This window comes from Capricornis sumatraensis, chromosome 3 (assembly GCF_032405125.1).
Source record: "Capricornis sumatraensis isolate serow.1 chromosome 3, serow.2, whole genome shotgun sequence".
Lineage (NCBI taxonomy): Eukaryota > Metazoa > Chordata > Mammalia > Artiodactyla > Bovidae > Capricornis > Capricornis sumatraensis.
Genome location: NC_091071.1, coordinates 132,997,086 through 133,020,378, shown reverse-complemented (window position 1 = coordinate 133,020,378; position 23,293 = coordinate 132,997,086). Strand labels below are relative to the sequence as shown.

At 36.4% G+C, this 23,293-nt stretch overlaps 1 protein-coding gene across 1 annotated transcript; it reads left to right on the top strand.

Annotated features, from left to right (window-relative positions):
- The first annotated feature begins 101 nt into the window (after window positions 1–101).
- Window positions 102–20,975, top strand: TYW5 (tRNA-yW synthesizing protein 5). Its single transcript, XM_068968143.1, has 8 exons — window positions 102–222; window positions 5,274–5,428; window positions 9,815–9,884; window positions 12,450–12,494; window positions 13,102–13,239; window positions 16,171–16,258; window positions 16,656–16,772; window positions 18,830–20,975. Exons 1-8 carry the CDS (start codon window positions 145–147, stop codon window positions 19,084–19,086), a joined length of 948 nt encoding a protein of 315 aa, XP_068824244.1. The 5' UTR covers window positions 102–144; the 3' UTR covers window positions 19,087–20,975.
- The last annotated feature ends 2,318 nt before the right edge of the window (window positions 20,976–23,293 follow it).

Genomic DNA, 23,293 nt, shown 5'->3' with positions numbered 1-23,293 from the left:
CACTCTAGGAACCGGCAGTTCTCGCGACTCAGCCTGCCTCCCGGACCTTTTCTCTCCGGGTCTTGTTTCCGGGCGGATCGCGCGCTGAGGAACGTGTTAGTGCAGAGGGTCCCAGGACTTGGAAGAGGATTGGTGTGAACAACCATGGCCGGACCCCGCTTCTCAGTACCCCGATTCGAGGGCGTTTCGCAGGAGCAGTTCATAGAGCACCTGTATCCGCAGGTGAGGCCCTCTCGCGGGGCGGAACCACGGGATGTCGGTGGATACCTGTTCCTACCACTCGAGCGGCTCCGAACTGGTTTCTTGGGATCCAGGTTGTGGCGAGAAGGTTGTCAGTTTAAAGTGGCTAGTTGGCCCTGTGGCCAAGGGAGCACCTGGGGGATGTTGACGGTCTCATCTATTAAATTTTTCGGCTAGCACCGTTCCACGTTTCTGGGAAGCAGTTGGACGTCAGAGCGCTGACTACGGGAAATATTTTGCCTAATAAGCCCCGCTAGCTGCCTTGCGGGAGTTCGATCAAGGAGTCTAATACCACTACCATGGCACCCTAGGGAAATACTCACCCACCCCCAAACCCCCTCCCCCGCCTCCCCCAGGTCTTTAAATCTTTCGTCGAATTTCTTAAAGTCTAGGGGCAGTTTCGCGCCCCACCTCCGACCCCTACCCCCCAATAGCTTGAATGGCGCCTGTTAGTCTACACTGATTACTGGATTTGAAGGAGCAGTTTTTCACTGCACTGATCCAAAAGGGGAAGCAATGGGAATCCCACGAGAAACTTCCACTGGATTCTAACTAACGTGGGTTGTAGACCAGACGTTCGATTCTTTTGTATCTGTAATTCCAACCTTAGTTCTTTAAAACAAAACTCAGAAAAATGTTAATGGGGGAGAAAGTGTTTTTACTTGCAGTGCTTTTCCAAGGGAATCTAGGCATCAGAAAAACTGAGAATAAAGAGACGAGCAGATATTTAAAAAAAACAAACCATAAGATTACAATTAGCCTGCTCATGATAAAGAACCCCCTACCCCAGTAATTTTACTTGATATTTACATCTCTGAGGATGGTTCTAGAGCTACAGTTCTGAGTGTTACAAAAGTCAGGGATGAAGTTTTCTTTTAGGAGGTAGAAACCTACGAGGAGGATTCAAGTCTTAATTTATTTGGGAGGTGAGGCTAGATGGGTGGTTGTCCTTCCCCATCACGGGACACATTAGTGTATAGATGCCTTCAGGACAGAATTGTGACCATCAGATGATATATGAATATGTAAATGCTTTGTAAGATGGCTAGCAAAAAGTGTTTTGTAATTTAGCCTTCCTAGACAAGACATAATATGTTACAAAGAAAGCATCACTAAACACTGTAAAGTGGAAAATTGCAAATAGTACTGATCACAGTATAATAAAACTAGAAATCAGTAACTAATTTGCAAAACAAGACTTTTCTACTTAAGAAACTCTTAAGAAAAGCTGAGAAGGGATATAGTCCTTAAAATGTTTTAATAACCAACAATGTGGTACAGTTGCATGGATAGACAGACCAGATGAATAGAGAAGAAAGTCTGAGTGACTTTATGTATGTATTTCCAGAGTCTGGATAAATTTCCATTCATATAGAAATTTAGCGTGTGATGAATATGACATTAAATCACTAGGACAAAGATGAACTTTTACATAAATGGTGCTTGGACAACTGGATAGTCACAGTCATTTATAAAATGATAAAATTAGATTTATATCTGACACCATACAAAAAAGTAATTTCCAAAAGGATCAGAGATCTAAATAAAAAAAGAAATTACATAAGTACTAGAAGAAAACATGGATAAATTTCTTTGTAATCTAGGTCTATGGAAGGGTTTCCTTATTATGACTCAAGTGTAATAAAAGATTAAAATATGAGTACATCAAGTTCAAACTGGAAGGAAAATATTACAATATATATTTCATTAAAGGTCAGCAAAAGCACATGTATGTGCAGAACTGTTAAAAATTAATGAGGAAGCAGGCAAAAATCTGATTAAAAAGTGAACAGTTGACAAAAAGATAAAAATGGCCTCTAAACACATGAAAAGACATTTCAGCTTTACTCAGAATTTAAAGAATAGATACCATTTATGTATCATATTGGCAAAAATCAAAAGGCTTTAATAATACACTCCTTGTGAGTCTGAGGAAACTGGCACTCATATTTTATGCCAAGTCCTTTCATGCATTGGAGAAGGAAATGGCAACCCACTCCAGTGTTCTTGCTTGGAGAATCCCAGGGGCGGCAGAGCCTGGTGGGCTGCTGTCTATGGGGTCCCACAGAGTCAGACACGACTGAAGGGACTTAGCAGCAGCAGCAGCAGCAGAAGCAGTACAAGCCTAATGGAGGGGAATTTGGCATATCTAACAAAGCTGTTGATGTGTTTATGATATAGTAGTTCCTCTTCAGGAGTTTACTCTGGGAATGTACTTGAACAGTATGAAAATATCTAGTATTTCTTATGTTTGAGAATGATTACAAATAACCTAAAAAACCTATAGGAGACTGATTAAATTGTCCATTTACACTATAGTGTCTAAGCTGTAAAAAAACAATGAGAAAATCTGAACTGATAACAGTGATTTTCAGGATATAATTTTAAAAAGAAAAAATTACAAAAGACAATGTATAATTTTGTATAAAAAATAAGGAAATTTATATGGTTTTTGATCACTTTGCAAAAAAGAAACATGGGGATGATAAGCCAGATATTAATGAGACTGGTTATCTGTAGGGGTTGAGTGATTACAACATGGGTGAGTATAGATGTGGTGACCTTTTTTGACCTAATTTTGACTTTGGAGATCACATTAATGTTTTATATTCTGAAATAATAGTAATAAAATTAACATGGATAAGGAATAATTAAAAAAAAAACCTCTAGTATAGAATATAAACAAGTGAACCTAATTAAGGGAGGGAGGAGAAGTAACCTAAGTCACTTTTGAACACAGTACTTTGATTATGAATTTGGAATGTGTTAGTTATGAATTTGGAATGTGTTAGTTGCTCAGTCATGTCCAATTCTGCAACCCCAGGGACTGGAGCCTGCCAGGCTCCTCTGTGGAATTTCCCAGGCAAGAATACTAGAGTGGATTGCCATTTCCTTCTCCAGGGGTTCTTCCTGACCCAGGGATCAAACATGGGTCTCTTGCATTGCAGGTAGACACTTTACCATCTGAACCACCAGGGAAGCCCATACTTTGATTCTATGGCAGTCTAAAAACAAAAAGAACTATAAACAATGCTGAATTCTAGTTTGTATACTTTTTTACAGTGGTATAACTTAGCAATTGTAGAAGTACTTACTGTGAATTCTGGGATTGTGCAACTGATTAAACATTGAGGATGATTGGAACCAGGTTTCTCAGGAAGAGAGCAGGTAGTTTACAAATATATGAACAAGAAATATTGAAATAAATGTTGTGGTATAAGTTTGGACTTAGGTACCATATTGGAAGTATCATGATTCATGATACATCCATTAAGACTCTGTGTGTGTGTGTGTGTGTGTGTGTGTGTGTGTATAGTACATATTGAGAGAGAGAAAAACAACCATATGCATATGTAGTGTGTGTGTATGGGTGTATATTGTGAGTGGGGGAGGGAGTGAGTATATACACACCTTGATATGTTTCCTCGCTCCGTCCCCTGAAAAGGCCTATATGTAATGACATATCAGTAGTCATGAACACATTTAGCACCCAGATCATTGTTCCTAAACAGCATTCCCCACTAGAAGAAACCAGAGCTACTTGAAGAAATAACTATAGGGCTGGGACAGAGAGGTAAAAGAATACTGGATTATGTTATTTTGCCATAAAGTAAGATGTGCTCAGGCAGAAAGTCACAAGAGCCAGCTTGAAGGTATTCTTACTGGCCAAATCTGGGATAACTTGAGCTTCAAAATTATATCAGTAGATTATAACTCAATTTAAAAAAATGGAGAAGTTAGAGCTAATTCTTACATTAGAATACCAACTAGTACCTGTAGAAGGTGATTTTTTTTTTTTAATCACAATTTTTGCACTCAGCAATACTGAGTGGTACATTCTTTGCAGAAACGCATCAGCTGAATCTAATCATGGAGAAGCATCATGTAAATGCCTATTGAAGGACATTCTATAAGATAACTAGCCTGTACTCTTCAGAAAATGTCCGGGTCATAAAAGAACGAGTCTGAGGAGCTGTTCCAGATTGAAAGAGGTGTCGGAGAAGGCAATGGCACCCCACTCCAGTACTCTTGCCTGGAAAATCCCATGGGTGGAGGAGCCTGGTAGGCTGTAGTCCATGGGGTCGCTAAGAGTCGGACACGACTGAGCACCTTCACTTTCACTTTTCACTTCCATGCATTGGAGAAGGAAATGGCAACCCATTCCAGTGTTCTTGCCTGGAGAATCCCAGGGACGGGGGAGCCTGGTGGGCTGCCGTCTGTGGGATCACACGTGGGATCACACAGAGTCAGACACGACTGAAACGACTTAGCAGTAGGAATTAAATGCAGTGTGGTATCTCAGAAGTAGGGGAAAAATACAGAGACAATTAGCAAAATTTGGATACAAGCTGGATTAGATAAAAGTACTATAGCTGTTAAATATAATTTTGATAATTATTCTGTGGTTATACAAAAGAATGTCTTTGTTCTCAGAAAATATGCTCAAGTTTTAGAGATAAAGGAGCATGATAGAGACAGTTTGGAAAACTACCCTGAAATAGTTTAGAAAAAATTAAGTTACTTTTAATATGTCTCTATACACACTTTGCAAGAGTGAGAGCAGATGGTAAAGTAAGTGGGGCAAAGTGTTAAATTAGCAACTCGTGACTCAGAGTAAATGGTATATGGGAGTTCTTTGTAATGTTCTTGTAACTTTTCCTTAAGTTTAGAATGGTTATCAAAATAAAAAGTTTCAAACCATATTTGACTATAAAGTACAAATTTTAGTCAGTTGTATTTTTTGTTATATATATAACACTCATAAAAATGCTTTAAATAATATTCGGACTTCTCTTGTTTCTGAGCTTATGATAGTATTGCTATTTGGTTTTGTTTTGTTTTCCTAATGTTAAAATTTTATTCTAAGTATATTACATAGTTTCCTCTTCCTGTTGTAGTTGCAGCATGAATTGTCAGAAGATCTGATTTTGAGCATCTTGGGATCAATAGTCATTTTTTATTTGTTTTTATCCCTTTATTACCCTTGATATATTGTTGGTTTTCCCTAATTTTTGTTGATTTTTCCCGCACAGAGAAAACCTCTAGTGTTGGAAGGAATTGATTTGGGAGCATGTACAAGCAAATGGACAGTGGATTACCTCAGCCAAATCGGAGGGAGGAAAGAGGTGAAAATTCATGTTGCTGCAGTTGCCCAGATGGACTTCATTTGTAAAAACTTTGTATATAGGTATTTTCTTCTGAGGTTTACTCTGGGGATATACGTAACTTTTTTTAAACCTGTAAAATATTTTTGCATTATTATACAAAGACCATATGGCATTTTCTCTCTTGGCTTGTTTGATATAATTATAGAATAGCTTACTAATTTTTAAAGAATGGCTTTTAAAAGACAAGAATTCTCAGCTTACATAATTATACAAAGACATTTCCAAAGACTGTTTTAAAAATAGAGTGTATACCCAATACCCTCTGGAGTTATGGAAAGAGCAGAGAATTTCTGTAACTAGAGTTAGATTACGTCTAAAGCTGGATGTGCAGTATTCATTTAGCGCTTCATTGATTAGTTGATCTTCCCACATCAGTAATTGTTATCTAGAGTTGTAAATTCTAAACTTTTCCTCCATAACCTGTTTTAATTTTAAATGCCCTATTTTTTGGAAGATTTTCTACTTCCAGATTGTTTTTAGTTAAGTATAAGCTCCTGTTTTTGTTTTTTTCTTTTTCTGCTCTCTCCAGAAATATAAGACAGGTGGTTGCTATGTTTGGTATATATAATCTTTTGTCAACTTGGATAAATATGACTTAATTTTCTTTTTTGACGAAATAATCTTAAATATGTTAAATTTCCCTCATGGTTGTCGTTTTATGTTTTGGGGTGTCTTAAAAGATAGTTGAAATCTGTGGTATATCTGAACTTGAAAGCTTTAAATGCTGTAATCGTATAGTTTTACTATGCTGTTTATTCCCATGAGTTTATTCCCTTGAGTTTCACTAAAAATGTTAAATTTAAAAACAGTTTTCAAATTCTGAGCACGTGTAGTTTCCAGCAAATCCAGTCTATTGAAAACCATGTTCACAAAAGACTGATTTTTTAAAGAAAGGTGGCTCTCACTGTTCCTTCCAGAGTTTAGAGATGAGCTAAACAGAGCTTCCAGTGTCCAGGGTCATACTTTTCTCATTAGAGTTTTCCAAGTTTGTATAGCAGCTTGCCAAACCATTTCTTGGTATTTGATTCTTTGAATATTTGCTGTTACAGTTTTGGTTTTTAATAGGCCATAAACTGAATTTAATTGCTATGGATTTTTCCAAGTGTAAGAACTTTTCATTTTTTATTAAACAAGAAAGTGGAAGAGAGTGCTGGAATGATGAGTGTTTCTCAGCCTGCAGCTAATGATGTTTATTTTCCAGGGAAGCCCAGTGCTGTAACAAATGGGTATTGAAACTTCATCTTGAATTGCCTTAATATTATGTCATGTCCTATAATCTTCAAAACATGTTTTTGAAGCACGTATATTATGTAATAGTTCCTATTCCAGCTCCTCTAAGCCTTTCACTAGAGCTGCTAAAGAGTTGCAAGATTATTTGCCTATAGACAGAAGGAAAACAGATGTAGTCATTTTTGCAGTTATTGGGGAACAGGAAAGAAGGGAGGCATCTAGGCCACAGAGAGAGGCTGGAAAGTAAGAGAACCTACGCACGTATCTCCTTATTAACACTTTAGATTAAGGTTTCATTTCTGCTTTTTAAACACTTGAAGATAAATATGTTCCCAAGTCTTGGCTTTTACTTCTTTCCTCATGGTAGCTCTTACTGTGCTTCCAGAATCCATATACATAAAAATGAAGAGCCTTGAAAGGATACTGTTGGTATTCTGTCCATAGGTTTTTTTTTTCAAGTCTGAGTCTTAGATGAGCTTTGCTGCTTCTGCCTGTCACATCCATATCGTCTAACTCCTGTCATCCTGCTCTTACTGTTTGTTACACTTTCATCATTCCTGATCTTGGAAAGAAACCTTTCCAAAATGGGGAACAGAACAGTAAGGAGTTTTTTTTTCTTTTTCTGAATGTTGTTAACTGCTTGCTGCTACGTTACCATTATTGTTAACCCCACCATCTATCATCGAACATTTCTTATATATCAGGTACTGTGCATCCTAAATTATATTACTCATTTAAATGTCTATGAGGTATATTTTTTTAACTGATAATTATACAGATGAGAAAACGGAAGCTTAAAAATGTTAAATAATTTACTCAAGATTGTAAATAGAGCTTGAAATGATGGAACTAAGACTTATTCCCAAATTTGCCTGACTCCACAGAGTCCTAACAGTTCTAATCCTTCTTGGATACTACCTCACTTGCTGGTCTGTATGTCAGTCCAGACAAGTGGAGCATTGTATAGCAGGGTGCTTTTCTTACTGAAACATGCATAGGGTAGATGAGACCTTAAGGCCGAAGAATTTCTCAATTGATACGCCTGTTTCCCCCTTCTCTCAGCTTGGATGGTACTACTAAAGGAGAAGGTTGCTGAGGCCACCCAAGTTCTGCTTTGGACTGAACTACTCTACCTGGCCTGTTCTTGTAAAGGTCTTAGGTTCTCTCGAAGACCTTAGCAACTGCACCAATTACAGAGGTAGCTCTGGCCTGCAGAGGCTTCTGTATTATTTCCAAACTCTTCAAAAGATGCTTTGGTAGAAATGAAGGGTATACAGTGAGATCAGAGATGGAAAACATTGAACAAATAAATTTGTTGATATTATTAGCCAGAAACTGTAGAAGTAGATTGGTCTGAGTAGATGACAGCCTTCTTTCTTCTCTCCTGCAATGTCCACTGTACATAATTATCAATAGTGTCCTCAAATTCAAATTGACACCTGCTAGTCCAGAATCTGGCATCAGATTATCTTAGCTTTGCAAAGGGGTACAAGGCAGGAAACAGCATCCTAGCAGGATAGTATCAGTAGAGTCCTTATACCAATTCAGAAGCCATTTTTGGCTCACTAAGTGATAACTTCCTTGTGAGGGAACAAGACTAGAGGTAGACACAGAGATACCCTAGTTTAGTTAAGCTACATAGTCCACAGCAACCTGTAGCATAAGATGACTATGACCTTAGTTTCTCAGTTCCTCCAAGGGATATGCTCAGTTACTGAGTTACACTGCACACAGGGAAGCCACGTCCTCTGCTTCCCAACAATTAAGAGTTCAGTCATCATCCTTCCAGTCCAGACATAATAAATAATTGTTTTTTTTTTTTTGCTGAGATTTGCTTCCTTTGTGGCTCAGCTCGTAAAGAATCTGCCTGCAATGCGGGAGACATGGGTTCAGTCCCTGGGTTGGGGAGATCCCCTGGAGAAGGAAAAGGCTACCCACTCTAGTATTCTGGCCTGGAGAATTCCATGGGCTATATAGTCCATGGGGTCACAAAGAGTTGGACATGATGGAGCGACTTACTTTCACTTTCACTTTGCCGAGATGCGTGGCATGTGGAATCTTAGTTCCCTGACCAAGGATCAAACCTATGCCCCATGCATTGGGAGCATAGTCTTAACCACTAGACCTCCAGGGGATTCCCAGAGGGTCTTTTTCTTTTCAGTAAACAGTGTTATCTGTTCTAATAGCTGACATTCCACATTTATGTTAACCCACTATGTTTCTTGGAAAGCATTGCATGGTCATCTTCTTACAAGGAAATCTTACCTCCCTGTTATAGAGTTCAAGTGGAAAGATATTTGTTAGTAAGAGCGAAAGATTACAACTCCTAATCAGAGGTGTGGAGGCTAGAGTGTAGTGACCCAGATGCCTTTGATGATGTCATTGTCTGTGTTTGATGTTTCTGATAAGGTATCATCTTCAGGTAGTGGGCAGTACTTTCGATTCTAGAAGATTGAACAGATAGGATATGACTCAGAGAAGGTAACCCTCACACTCAAACTTTTCTTCTACAGTGTTCAGTCCTGTTTACTAGGATGGAAGGAGATGGGCCTTTGGGCAGAAATATTTAAGAATAAAATTTGATCATTTCACTGGAATTCTTGAGCTATTACTCAGAAGCCTGAAATGATAGAATGTGGTATAGAAGGGTGAGAGCAGTTTTGTTTGGTCCTGCTGGAAGGCAGGCAGGTTGGTGAGAAGGGGAGGGGCTTTGTCTTCATGGGACCGTTTGCTTGTTATCTCTTCTACAGTAGCACTAGTAGTTTGCCTCGTTCATCTGGAGACTTGTTTTGCCATGAAACTTGAAAGTTAGTAGCAGTAAAAGCTTGCAAGTTTGTGTATTTCCATATATACCATAAAACCAGAAACTTTTCTAACAACAACTTGAAATAGGAGTATATTGACATATGAGAAGGATCCATCTATACTGTAGATCTAAAAATCTTTAATTTTTGAAAGCAAAATTTCAGACAACCTAAGTCAAATAAGCTAAACTCTAAATGAAGTTTGAAAACTTAGAATTCCACATAATAGGTTATAATAAAAATTATGGATACTGTGTTATAAAACAGAAGATTATATCAAACTCTAGCAAGCAGTATGTGTGTGTGTGTAGTGGTTAGAGTATTACTAGTTTATTTTTACTAAGTCTAAGGATTCTTTTGTGTTTATTTTAGAACTTTACCTTTTGACAAGTTGGTACAAAGGGCAGCTGAAGAAAAGCATACGGAATTCTTTATTTCAGAGGTAATTGTTTTTACACATTTTCTTAAGAAAACATTATAATCATGAAATTATTTTCTTATTAAAGAATGTTAGATATATGAGAACTGTAGCTTTCCATATATCCTAGCTGTGCTATTTATTAGATCTCAAACCTTGTCCTCATTACCTTTCTGTGCTTCGGTATTCTCATCTGTAAAATAGGAACAGTAATAGTACTTGTTTCATAAGTTTTATGTGACAGTTAACTCAATAAAATCTGCACTCAGCACAGTGTCTGATAGGTAGGAATCACTCACTAAATGTTAGTTATTAATACTACCTCCTCTGAAAATGCTTTGGTCTGATATGCCATGTTCAGATGCTAAAAAGGAGAACTTTGTTTTCATATCTAGAAGACTATTTCTGTATTTTTTTATTGTTATTAATGTGATTTCTGTTGTGTATATTTGCTGTAACATTTGTTCAGGATTATATGCAGAAGAATTCTACTTATTTACATAATCAGCTCAAAATAATGCAGAATAGAATTTAAATATCTTGAGACATTGAGGCTTTTATAAATACATTTTTAAAAAAGTTTACTGTGTTATCTCAAAAGCACATTTGAAAAATAAACTGCTTTTTAAGCTTTGAAGAAAGCTGTTGTCTGCATCTGAGCCAGCTGGGCTGATGGTCAGTTTGGTGGTAAAAGGTATTACATTTTCTCTGTTCTTTCATCACATGATGTTTTATCCCTACAAATCCCAGATGTCTGATTCTAATTGTATGACTAGAATATATACAAAACTGATTCCATTAGCTATATCTGAAAAATGTGTTTTAGCTTTACAGTCATGCTTTAACATCTATGTTCAGCTGCACTTTGGTACTTTCCTGTCCAAGGGTAATGAGTGGCACAGATTTAAATAGCCATGAAATGTCAAGTGAAATAAAGGAAATAGGGATAAGGTAATGGTATTAAAGTCTAAAAGTTAGGGTGATTTGTAAGATGTATTGGACTGTCAGTTCAGTTCTCTGGGAAACACATGCTGCAATGAAATTAGGACTACAAAAGACTTATTGGGGAAAATACCTGTGAGAGAAAAGGAGAAGATTTGGATAGAGGGTGCCATCAGGCAGTGATCCAGAGCTTACCAACTCTGCCAGCTCCATGTGGAACTCCTGAGCAAAGACTACTTCCTAGAGGAATCCTGTCCAGGGTGGCAGTGTCTAGGCCTTTTACCATCTTGCTTAGTCATTGGTTGAGGCTACCCTAGAAAGAGCACGACCTTCAGCTCAAAGGGTGAGGTGGACCTGAAGGAGTTAACAGCTGGCAGCTGTAAGTTTATCACACACCTTGCAATTAATGAATCTTTTCTTGAAGAGGGTTCTGTGGTGCATCTCTGTATCTGCCACATAAATTTATATTTTATATCCTGAAACATTAGAACTGGTGGATAACTCTTAGAATTTTGAAGAACAGACTTTGAAACGAGTTTGAAAGTGAAAGTGTTAGTCGCTTAGTCTTGTCCCACTCTTTGCAACCCCATGGACTTAGCCTCTGTCCATGGAATTCTCCAAGCAAGAATACTGGAGTGGGTTGCCATTCCCTTCTTCAGAGCATCTTCCCAACCCAGGGATCGAACCTGGATCTCTCAAATTGCAGGCACATTATTTGCTGTCTGAGCCACCAGGCAAGCCCTGAACCTGTTTAGGTAGTAATAAATGTATGAAACTTACCTGATATGGTACTAGTTAAAAATTTAAAATCAGTAAATCTTGTATTTAAGTAAAATCTATGAACATAGATGTATAATATATTGTTATAATAAATGAGATATATTTTGAAGTTTGTGCTATAATCTTTTAATGTAAGTATAAAAGAGGCAGAATTCTTGTGTTGGGTTGCCCCTGTGTTTGACCTGATGTAGCTCAGTTTACTAATTACAGAAAATACAGGCCATGTATACTTTGTAATTCAAATAGTTCCCTATTAGAGCTACTTAATGAAGTTGTAATTGACAGTTTTTTAAAGCATCAACTTAAGTTTATTACTATAAGATGACATAGTTCTAATTCATACCTGAGCTGACTCTTGATGATTTGGGTTGAGAATTACGATTAGGGATAAGCTTAGCTTTATAAAACAGTGTTTCAGATTTTTTAAAAAAATTAGTTTTAAAAGTATAAAATATATTATCTTCTATATTTGCATTATATTCACGAAGTTTGTTGTTGGCCCTCAATGATACTCTGAGATCATGTGTGTTATAAAAATGGGATTTCTTTAATGTCTTAAGATGCTAATTAAGATTGTAAATAATTTAAAATCTAAATTAAGCTTTGTGGCTTTAGATGTGGTATGCATGTGTTGCCTGTATAAAGAATTTATTTTACCTGATGTTTGTGGATCCTGTCATTATTACAAGCACATATAGAGACATTTCTTCATATGGCCACCAGAGAGCATTAGTAGAAAGGGAAGAAATTGGAACTTTTTTTGAAAATGGCTTAATTGAGTTAGATTTTCAAATTTATTTCCTTTTGTATTTACTTTCTAATTTTTTTAAGTGAATACTGATGTTATTTTTCTTTGGCATATTTAAGGATGAGAAGTACTACCTCCGATCACTTGGAGAAGACCCTAGAAAGGTAAGAATTCTGAATGTAAAAGGTTATCTAATCTTTCCACAATTAAGGAATCTATTCTACTTATTTTGCAGATGGCCATTCAGCTAATAAAATATAATCTAAAATGATATAAAAAACCTGGATAATTCATATATATGTATTCAGAGTCAAATTAATATGGACACAGTTAAGAAGCAGTCCCTAAAATGATCAAGTCAGATTCTATCTTTTCTCTTTATGGCATGTTATTTCTTTACCTTCTTTTAGTCTTCTCTCTTAGCAGAAGCCACAGGTTTTACATAGTTGATAACATTCAAGTTAATGACTCTTACATTTAAGTAGGTGGCAATTGTATGATTCTTGCTTAGAGTAAGATTAACTTTCCTATTATTGAAGCATATAAAGGTTAACAATAGTGATATCGTTGAATGTATAATTACACAGTCTGCCATTCCTTAGCTTAAAAGATCATGTGTTGGCTATGGTCACATCCTAGTATTTTAAAACAGTTAGCAGAATTTTGCACCATTCTTCCGTGATTTCATGGGCTCTGATGACAGGCTTAGATAAAATAAGCATTACTCCAGTATTGTAGAATAAAATTCTCATTGTATTTCTCTCAATGCAGGATGTTGCAGATATCAGAAAGCAGTTTCCTTTATTGGAAGGAGATATTAAGTTTCCAAAATTCTTCAAAGAAGAGCAGTTCTTTTCCAGTGTTTTTCGAATCAGCTCACCAGGGTTACAACTTTGGACACACTATGATGTATGCTACATAAAATGAGAAATCTAAAACTACAGTAGCCTTTAGAATTTATAGACTGAACATTCACAGTGTTAACTTTTGGGAGGCTACCCTGAAGATCTCTGACATGTAATTTGCTGAAACATGAGGTTTAAAACCAGGTGCTTTGCCAGGCAATGGTATGGGAGTAAATTATTTAGTTAATGCTAGAGCCTAGTTAGTTTCTTAAATTTGCATTTCTCTGTGGTCTTGTTCTTGATTCATCATTATAAATATATATACTGAGTTTTTTCAAGTGTTTTTTGTTTTTTTAACATGTGGAAAATGGACACCAGATGAGGGGGAAAGCTGAAAGTGGAAAAAATGTTAAAGTTGAAGTTATACATGTGACTAGATGGAACCATTGTTTGGGAGAAAGGCAGAAGTTTGTGGAGAGCTGTTTCCAACTGTAAAAATCTGGAGATGCCTGGAGGTCTTAGGGTATATATCCCTTGAGAATGTCAAGTGTCTACTGTATTTATTGAGCAGTGAGATGCGCAGATATTGATCTTGACTATTTATTCTATGGTGATACAGTTTTATTTGGTTAAACATATGCATGAGCTTCCTAGGTGTCACAGCAGTAAATAATCCACCTGCTAATGCGGGAGACACAAATGATGTGGGCTCAACCCTTGGGAGGATCTCCTGGAGTAGGAAATGGCAACCCACTCCAGTATTCTTGCCTGGAAAATTCCATATACAGCGGAGCCTGGTGGGCTACAGTCCATGGGGTCACAGAGTGGGACACAACTGAGCATGCACACACACGTGCAAACACATGCAAATAAATAGCTAAAAACATTAAAAGTCTAGGTTTGTGTTTAGTTTGGTGTTGGGTAGAGAAATTTAGAAAATTTTAAGCAATATCTTGTGTGTACATTAGTTGCACAGTTGTGTCTGACTCTGCGACCCCTTGATAGGTTTCCAAAGATAAAAGAATATTTTGAAAAGTTCTAAATATAAAACTTTATAATAAAGTTTTAGAAGTATATTTTATAGTGTTTTATAGCTGAGCACCTCTTGGGAGAATTTTGATATAGTATAATTAAATGAGATAGATATAAGATCTTAACATTTTTTAAGGTTTTCAGTTCAGTTGCTCAGTCGTGTTCGACTCTCTGTGATCCCATGAATCACAGCACGCCAGGCCTCCCTCTATCACCATCTCCCGGAGTTCACTCAGACTCACGTCCGTCGAGTCAGTGATGCCATCCAGCCATCTCATCCTTTATTGTCCCCTTCTCCTCCTGCCCCCAATCCCTCCCAGCATCAGAATCTTTTCCAATGAGTCAACTCTCCTCATGAGGTGGCCAGAGTACTGGAGTTTCAGCTTTAGCATCATTCCTTCCAAAGAACACCCAGGACTGATCTTTAGAATGGACTGGTTGGATCTCCTTGCAGTCCAAGGGACTCTCAAGAGTCCTCTCCAACACGACAGTTTATGGTTTTAGTTACATGAATAGTATGGTGGGAAAATGATAACTCATACTTTTAACTGTATTCATAAATTTTGTGTAGTATCCATTTTATCTTAAATATTATGAAGTTTTTCTTAAAAATAAGTCAAAGGAATGCTAGTTACATAGTTAAAGCTTACATAAGTCATTGTTAAGGGAGAAATGCTTAGGTTGAAGTAATATGTAAAGAATCATGACTATGTCTTGCTTAGTATATATTTTAATTCCTTAGCTGAGAATTAATGTAGCTCTGCGTTTTTTTTTCCTTTTTCTATTTTTGGCTGCACTGTAAGGCATTTGGGATCTTAGTTCCCCAACCAGGGATTGAACCTGCACCCCCTACATTGGAAACATGTAGTCTTGATAACTGGATTGCCAGGGAAGTCCTTGTAGCTCTGCTTTTAGGATTTTTCAAAATTTGTACTAATGCAGTGTACCCTTACAAACATGATAAAAGTCAACATTGCTCCACTATTACTAAGTTCATCAAAATTATTTGCTAAGTTATGGTCCTCTCGAAATAATTTGGAAATTGAATATATTTTCCTGTAACCAAATTCTGGTTGGCTATCTAGTAAGAGTGTCAGTGGTTGCAGCACTACCTTGTGTTTCCTCAGCACCTGGTTTTTCTAAGTGCTTTCATCCTGTCCTCTAACGTTGCGCTTACAGTATTCCTTGATAATTAAAACACTTAACAACGTGCATGTGTGCTTGCTAAGTCACTTCAGTTGGGTCCAACTTTTTGCGACCCTATGGACTGTAGCCCTTCAGGCTCCTCTGGCTATGGGGTTCTCCAGGCAAGAATACTGAAGTGGGCTTCATGCCCTCCTCCAGAGGATCTTCCAGACCTGTGGATAGAACCAGCATTTCTTACATGTCCTGTTCTGGCAGGCAGGTTCTTTACCACTGGTACCATCTGGGAAACCCATACTTACCAAAGTGAAAGTAAAGTCACTCAGCTGTGTCCGACTGTTTGTGACCTCATGGACTGTAGCCTACCAGGCCCCTCTGTCCATGGGGTTTTCCAGGCAAGAGTGGGTTGCCATTTTCTTCTCCAGGGGATCTTCCTGACCCAGGGATTGAACCCACGTCTCCCACATTGTAGGCAGATGCTTTACCATCTGAGCCACCAGGGGAGTTGGTCATACTTACCAAAGGGAGCCTCAAATAGATGATACTGCACTTGCTGTCATAATGATGAAACAAAGGCAAATAGTGTTCTGAGCAGATTTTCTAATGGCCTGCCAGTCCTTCCCATTTTAAGGTAGTGTTGGAGAAATAATGACGCAGTTGTGTAACATCTGTTTTCACTGTTAGAATATTACTATAAGAGTTTTAGGTAATCTGAGTCAGGTTTTATTAAAAGATAGGATTTATGGTTAACTGGTTGGAATACCATTGATTCTGTATATTAGAATTTTATGCTTTTTCAGAAGTTCTTATTTGCCTTCAGGTAATGGATAACTTCTTAATACAAGTGACAGGAAAAAAGCGTGTTGTTCTGTTCAGTCCTCGAGATGCCCAATATTTATATTTATCAGGTACTATTTTTTTTTAAAGAATAAATTTCTCAAGTTGTTTTTTTTAATGTCTTCATTCTCATAGAAAAACGTTGTAGGGCTTCTTCCTAATTATGATTCTTGTGTTGTATTTGTGTTCTGTGTTGTGTTCTTCATTGTGTATGTCTATACATGAGATGATAGGTTATATGAAGAATGAAGTTTTTAGATTATCTTGATTATATTACATGAATGTCAATGTTTATAAATAAAGGGTAGGTCACTGAAAATTGTCTTCAGGAGAAGAGTAATTGTTCTCACGGTGTGATACGGTAAAGTAGTTGTTAAGGAAAAAAATAAAATTTCAAATTTATATTTGTGGTCATTAAAAAAAATGCTAACTATTCAATCTATATCATCCTGTTTTGGAACTTTTCAGGTTCTAAATCAGAAGTACTGAACATAGATAACCCAGACTTAGCTAAATATCCACTGTTTTCCAAGGCTAGAAGGTATGAATGTTCCCTTAAAGCTGGAGATGTGTTATTCATTCCTGGTAAGATTTCTAGACTTCAATAATTTGCTTTTTATAATATTAATACTCACCTGACCATTATGCGATTTTTTTTTTAATACAAAAGTTTGTTAACTGTATCCTATCCTATACAAGATGATGATTTATATACAAATGTATGTGTGTCTAAAGTATGCTAAGACAGATTTTTACAGTATTAAGTCTTGTTTTTCAAAGACAACCTATAAATATATTATTATACTCTTAAGTTCTTTTACTAAAGGATACTAAGCAAGATACTTTATATCTGCAAAAAATTATACCTCATGGTACTTTTAAAATCATTTTGTTTCTAAAATATTCATGTGTTTTAGAACTGTCACTTAAGTAATTATGAAGAAATTATAAATATATTTCAAAGCCAAAAATAATAATATAAATATCAAATGTTATAATGCAATGCCTATGATATACACTATTGTGCATTATTTTTCTACAGTCTGAATTAGTGTCACTTAATTTCTTTGAACAGTATATAGGCATTAGTTATTAGTAACGTGTTACAGTTAACATCTGTAATTATACAAAACAATACCTGAAAATTATAAAAATCATAATATTAAGGGGTACATTAACAAATTGGCTTATAGTTTTACCTTTCATATATATGTTAATATGTTTATAATAATACCTCTTGAGTGGTAAAATAAAAGTATTAATAATAATATGATCTTATTTGAGACTAGGTTATAAATTCCTTGAGGACAGGGAACCATAGTTTGTTAATCTTTGTGTTGTCCTGTTTAGTTAACTTTACATAATTGTGTATAAAAGTTTAATACCTTTACTTCTCAATCTTCATTGAAAACAGTCACAGCACACTGTGTTTTTTTTGTTTTTTTTTTTTAGCACACTGTGTTTTAAATCCATTGCTATTACTTAAATTTGGGGGTTTTATATCGAGAGCATGATTAAGGGTGATGCAGTTCTGCCTTATTCTGTATACAACTTTAAAGGAGAAAAAAATACTGAACATTTGCAGATATTTTGAAATAGGAGCAGAAGTCCCATCTTTGGATTTAAATTTAACAGAATGGTTAGCTTTTTTCCCTGTTAACACTGAATAAGGAAAACAAGGTTCTGAAAGAAAGAGTAGTTAAGATTAAAACCATGGTTGGAACCTAGTTTTGTAAATCAAAATATTTTAAGCTTTTGTTTTTTCTAGAGCACTCTTAGAATGAGTTTATTTCTAAAATTTAGCATCTTATAAATCTTCCTTTCTGTCACAAGATTAAACACTTTTTGGATGTGACTAGGATTTCATCTTTGTGTAGTGTTGGTTTAATATTTCTTTAGCACCTATGCTTTGAGAATATTTATTCTCAATTGAAAACAAAGAAGTAAACTTTCTAGTGGAAGTAAAATATTAATTAGCTATACGAAGTTTAGTTATCTTTTCCACAACCAAAATATTTGCTTTACTTCTATATATATATTTAAAGGAATGTTAACATAGGATGCTTGTAACTGCCTTAGAAGTATAAAACTGGGGAGGCTGCAATGAATGCAGATTTTAAGCAAGTTAGAGAACCAAATGCAGCTTAAACAGGAAGTCTTTGAGGACAAAAGTACTGTACTGAGTCAGAAAAGGTCAAAGATACTCCTCAAATAATTGAAATGTTCTGTGTATAAAAAATGAACACTTTTGATGTGGTGTGTGACTCAGGAAGTGTAAACAAGTAACAAAAAACACAGCCCCAAATTACAGATCTAAAAAACAAATAGAACTTTATAAAAAACAAATAGAACTTTATAAAAAAACAAATAGAACTTTATTGTGTCTTTCAAGTTAAAAGGAAAAATTGCTACTTTCAGAAGTTTTAAACGTAGGGTTGTGCTATTGACACTTTAAATTGGTTGGCAATTCATAAAAGTTAAAATGATTCTGTTAAAAGCTAGGAGTGTGCTAACGAAGGGATCTAGTTATAAGATTTATTTCTTGAATTGGCTATATGCAATTTGTGATATTTCACTGACATTTTGTTTTTTTTTTAACTGTAGCTTTTATTTTTAACTTTTTTTTTTTAATACTTCTTCAGCTTTATGGTTCCATAATGTAATTTCTGAAGAGTTTGGAGTGGGAGTGAATGTCTTTTGGAAGCACCTTCCATCTGAATGCTATGATAAAACGGATACCTATGGAAACAAAGATCTGACGGCAGCATCAAGAGCTGTACAAATTTTGGACAGAGCCTTAAAAACACTGGCTGAATTACCAGAGGAATATAGGGACTTCTATGCACGGCGAATGGTCTTGCACATTCAAGACAAAGCCTATAGCAAAAACTTTGAATGAATAATGAAATGAATGCAGTGAGCATAAACTTTTAAATACAGTTTAGCCCAAATATTGGAAAAGTGTAACAAGATGTAAATTAGTTTTTTAAAGATTTAATCTTTGTTCAGTAGGAAAGATAAATCAATCTGGGATTTACAGATTTAGTATGAAGGCATGTTTGTGTGGTTTCTACTTAATACAGATTGTTAGGGCTTCCCTGCTGGCTCACATGGTAGAGTCTGCCTGCAATCCAAAAGACCTGGGTTTGATTCTTGGATTGGAAAGATCCCCTGGAGGAGGGCATGGCAACCCACTCCAGTATTCTTGCCTGGAGAACCTCCATTGATAGAGGAGCCTGGTGGGCTACAGTCCATGGGGTCACAAAGAGTTAGACACGACTGAGTGTCTAAGCACAGCACACATGGTTGAAAAGGTGCTGCAGTGGGATAACTCTTTAGCTTTCAGATGCAAATAACTAAAAAAGCCAACTTAAAATGACCTAAACAATTAGAAAATCTATTGAATCATTATACATGAAGTTAGCTGATAAAAAGGGCTTCAGTATTTCTATTCCAGTGATTCCGTAGGAAGGTCACCAAGAACCTCTGGGCTTTTTTCTCCCTGCTGTTTTCAACTGCAGCCTTGGCATCATCTAGTGCTGGCTACCCTCGTGGTCACGGGATGTTTGCCAGTAGCAGTTGGGACTATGTGCATCTTCATTTACATGCAGTGCAGGAATTGGGGAGGATTTCAGGGGCCCTCTCTTAACATGCAAAAGCTTTCCCAGAATTTGCCACCAGATGCTTGGGTCTCATTGATCTAAAGTGGCTTAGACCTGTCCACCCACAGGCCAGTCACTGGTAAAGGATATGGAATAACTCTTACGTCAGTTGGGTCTACTGTAGCTGGAAGTGGAATTCATCTCCTCTGAGACACAGAGGTATTTATGAGGGCAGAATGGGTCATTTTTAGAATACGTTTAGATAAGGAAAAACGTGGGCAACCAACAATATGTGTACTACATTAATCTTTTGAGCTTTTTATAACATACAGATACATAGGCCTCATCTTTGTAGAGCAGTATTTTGGGAGTTTGGCATAGGTATCTAAAAGATTGGTGGGTTTTTTGTTTTAATGTGTAATTAGGATTGAGAACACCTGGATTACATAATAGTAATTTGGACTTAGTTTTGTGATTTGTCCAAAGCAACTGTTTAATCTGATTGTGGGCCTGATCATGGTTTTCTTGGTACCCAGTAAAAGTCATGCCTGCCCTTTTTTTCAGTTTTTGAATACTCAAATCTGTTTTAATTTATACTTATGGCTAAACTTTTACCTAATTCAAGTTTTCCCCATGAGATGTTTTCTGCCTATCCCCTTTTCAAAGAAAAAGTTTCTTTAAAAAAAAAATGAAAAAGAACGAATACATGAGAGATCTCAATAATGTTGTCATCACTGAAGACAATGAGCGTTTGTAAGTGGATCTATGGCATTCTTTGTTTTGCACCTAGTAATTATATTGCAATGTCATTGAAGAGAGACCAGATGTATTTACTGAACACAAATGTGCTCATATAAAGCAATCTTATTACATTGATTTAGTGCATTTCAAGTATGGAGAAAATTTTCTGTAATAAAAATTATACATTCACTCATACCCTGTATTTGGAATGGATTAATTTCAGGTTTAAAAAGTGAAAGTGTTAGTCACTCAGTTGTGTCTGACTCTATGAGCCCATGGGCTATCTAGTCTGTCAGGTTCCTCTGTCCGAGGAGTTCTCCAGGCAAGAATACTAGAGTGGCCCTTTTTTAGAGAATCTTCCAGACCCAGGGAATGAACCCAGGTCTCCTGCATTGGAAGCCGATTCTTTACTGTCTGAGCCACCAGGGAAGCCTATAAACAGTTAAATTATGACAAATAAGAAAGGAAAAGGATAAAGAAAATTATTCTAAACTTCCTAGGCATCTTTGGGAAGAAAGATGGAAGTTACTCAGGTCAACAGAGTTGGTCTGTCAGAAAAGAAATTGTTTTATAGCTAATTACTAGATTTTGATCTTTGGTTATTTCTTAGGATAAGCAAAGAACTCTTTTCCCTGGGGAAGAAGAACTGATTTAGTTTGAACAGTATTTATGTCCACTCTTTAAAAACCATCCCCTCCTTTTTTGTTAGCCAATAAGAGAATCAGAACAAAATACCTATGTTCAGAATCATGTGGAAAACTAGGAAATGTGAGATTACAATTTGCCTAATGAATATTCATTTTAATTCACTTTACTTGGAAAGTAAACTGGATGACCTTAGGCAAATTATATAATCCTTTAAGAAGCTTTCCTCATCTTTAAAGTAAAACTTGAACTTTATAGGGTTGCTACAAAAATAAAGGGGATAGATAGTTCAAGGGCAGGCACATAGTTGATGGCTGGTGCTGGCTCCCATTTAATTATATTCCTTTGCTGAGAGATTTGAGGTGGTTCCTATTGCAACATTAAATTGTAATATCTAGAGATGAATCCTTTAGGATGCTTTATTTTCCTGGTCATAATTTTTAATGTCTTTTATTTTAAATGCAAAGTATTTTAATCTTTTTTGCTTACCCGGTTGAGACCAAATGAGATGTTTTTAATATGTAAACTATTACACAGTATGTTACAACTTCTCAGGAATTCCAAATCTCAGAATTTTGTTGCTGAAAGGGATCTTAGAAATCATCCAGCTGATGCAGACTGCATGAATCATTTTCTGGCTCACACAGCTGGGTAATAGAAACTGAAATTACAGTTGTGGCGACCAGATTAGTAATTCTCCATTCTTTCTCCCTTAGGTGCAGCTCATCTCAAATATTTAGGAATACATTAGTTAGTTAGTTCTTTGGTTACAGTTCAAGGGGCACATAGGAATGTTTTCTTCTGCTAGCGAAACGACTCACTGCATTGCTTGCTACATAGGCAAGGAAGACGAAAGACTAAGTGAAATATTACGCAAAGAATGACACAGGTATATGTATGTACTGGCAAGGTATTTTCCAAGGTAATTAAATGAGAAAAAAAGTTTGAAACGATGGGTACAGTATGATACCATTTGTATAAAAGAAATGTATGCTGTAAGTAAACATTGTGTGTGTGTTTAGTTGCTAAATCAAGTCCAACTCGTTTTCAACCCCATGGACTATAACAGCCAGCCTCCTCTGTTCATGGGATTTCCCAGGCAAGAATACTGGAGTTGGGTTGCTATTTCCTCCTCCGGGGGGATGGAACCTGTGTTTCCTGCATTAGCAGACAGGTTCTTTACCGCTGAGCCACCTGGGAAGCCCCAAGTCTGCAAAGGATACACAGGAAACCAGTGATCACCTCTGAGGTTATACAAGTAGATGGGCAGACTGGAATTTGCAGTTATTTATTATCAGAATTTTTTTTTTTTGCCCTGGTGTATATTACTATTTCAAAATAAAATTTAAAAATACCCCAGGTGAAGATTGTAATTATTATCTTTTCACAAACAATAGTATTTGTCTTGGCACATAATTACATTTGAATTCTAATTATTCAGTAACTTCAAACTTATCACTGATGAAATATAAGAACAAGGGAGGAAACTATAGGTCAACACGGCTTTTTCCCTATCTTTCCTTCCTTCTGAACCGCAGCTATGTGAACATTTGAAAAGAACCTTAGTAATGAGGCTTTCCTCACCCATCTAAACAGACATCAGGGTTGAATCTATCAAGACCTCAAGGTTGAATATTTATCAACAGACATCAAGGTTGAATCTATCAAGACCTCAAGGTTGAATCTGTCTACAAGCTGACCACCCCCCAAAATGCAGGAAGCAGGGATGCACGTCTAGATGGAGTTGGAACTGTGCTGTTCTGACCCCTGCCCCCTGTACTGAAAAAGATAGTCAGGAGGAACTAACACAGATTGGCACTCATACATGTCTGTGCCAGGGTTACCTAAGTCTTTTTTGACACATACAGGCCATGGTTATTTTGGTGTCTTAAATACACTGAAGTTATATTCTATTTTTTCAAGTTCCATTAAATGGAATACTAAAATGGCCATCCTAAGTGACTCTGGCTGTCTCTACCACTAAGAGATCCTTGGCCTCCATGCTTTTATAAAGAGTAACCTGGATTCACAGAGGTCTTATCCTCTAAAGCAAGTTTCTCTTGAAAGCCTTTAAATGAAGTGTAACAGAATAATAGCTCTTTTAAGAATAGTATCTTT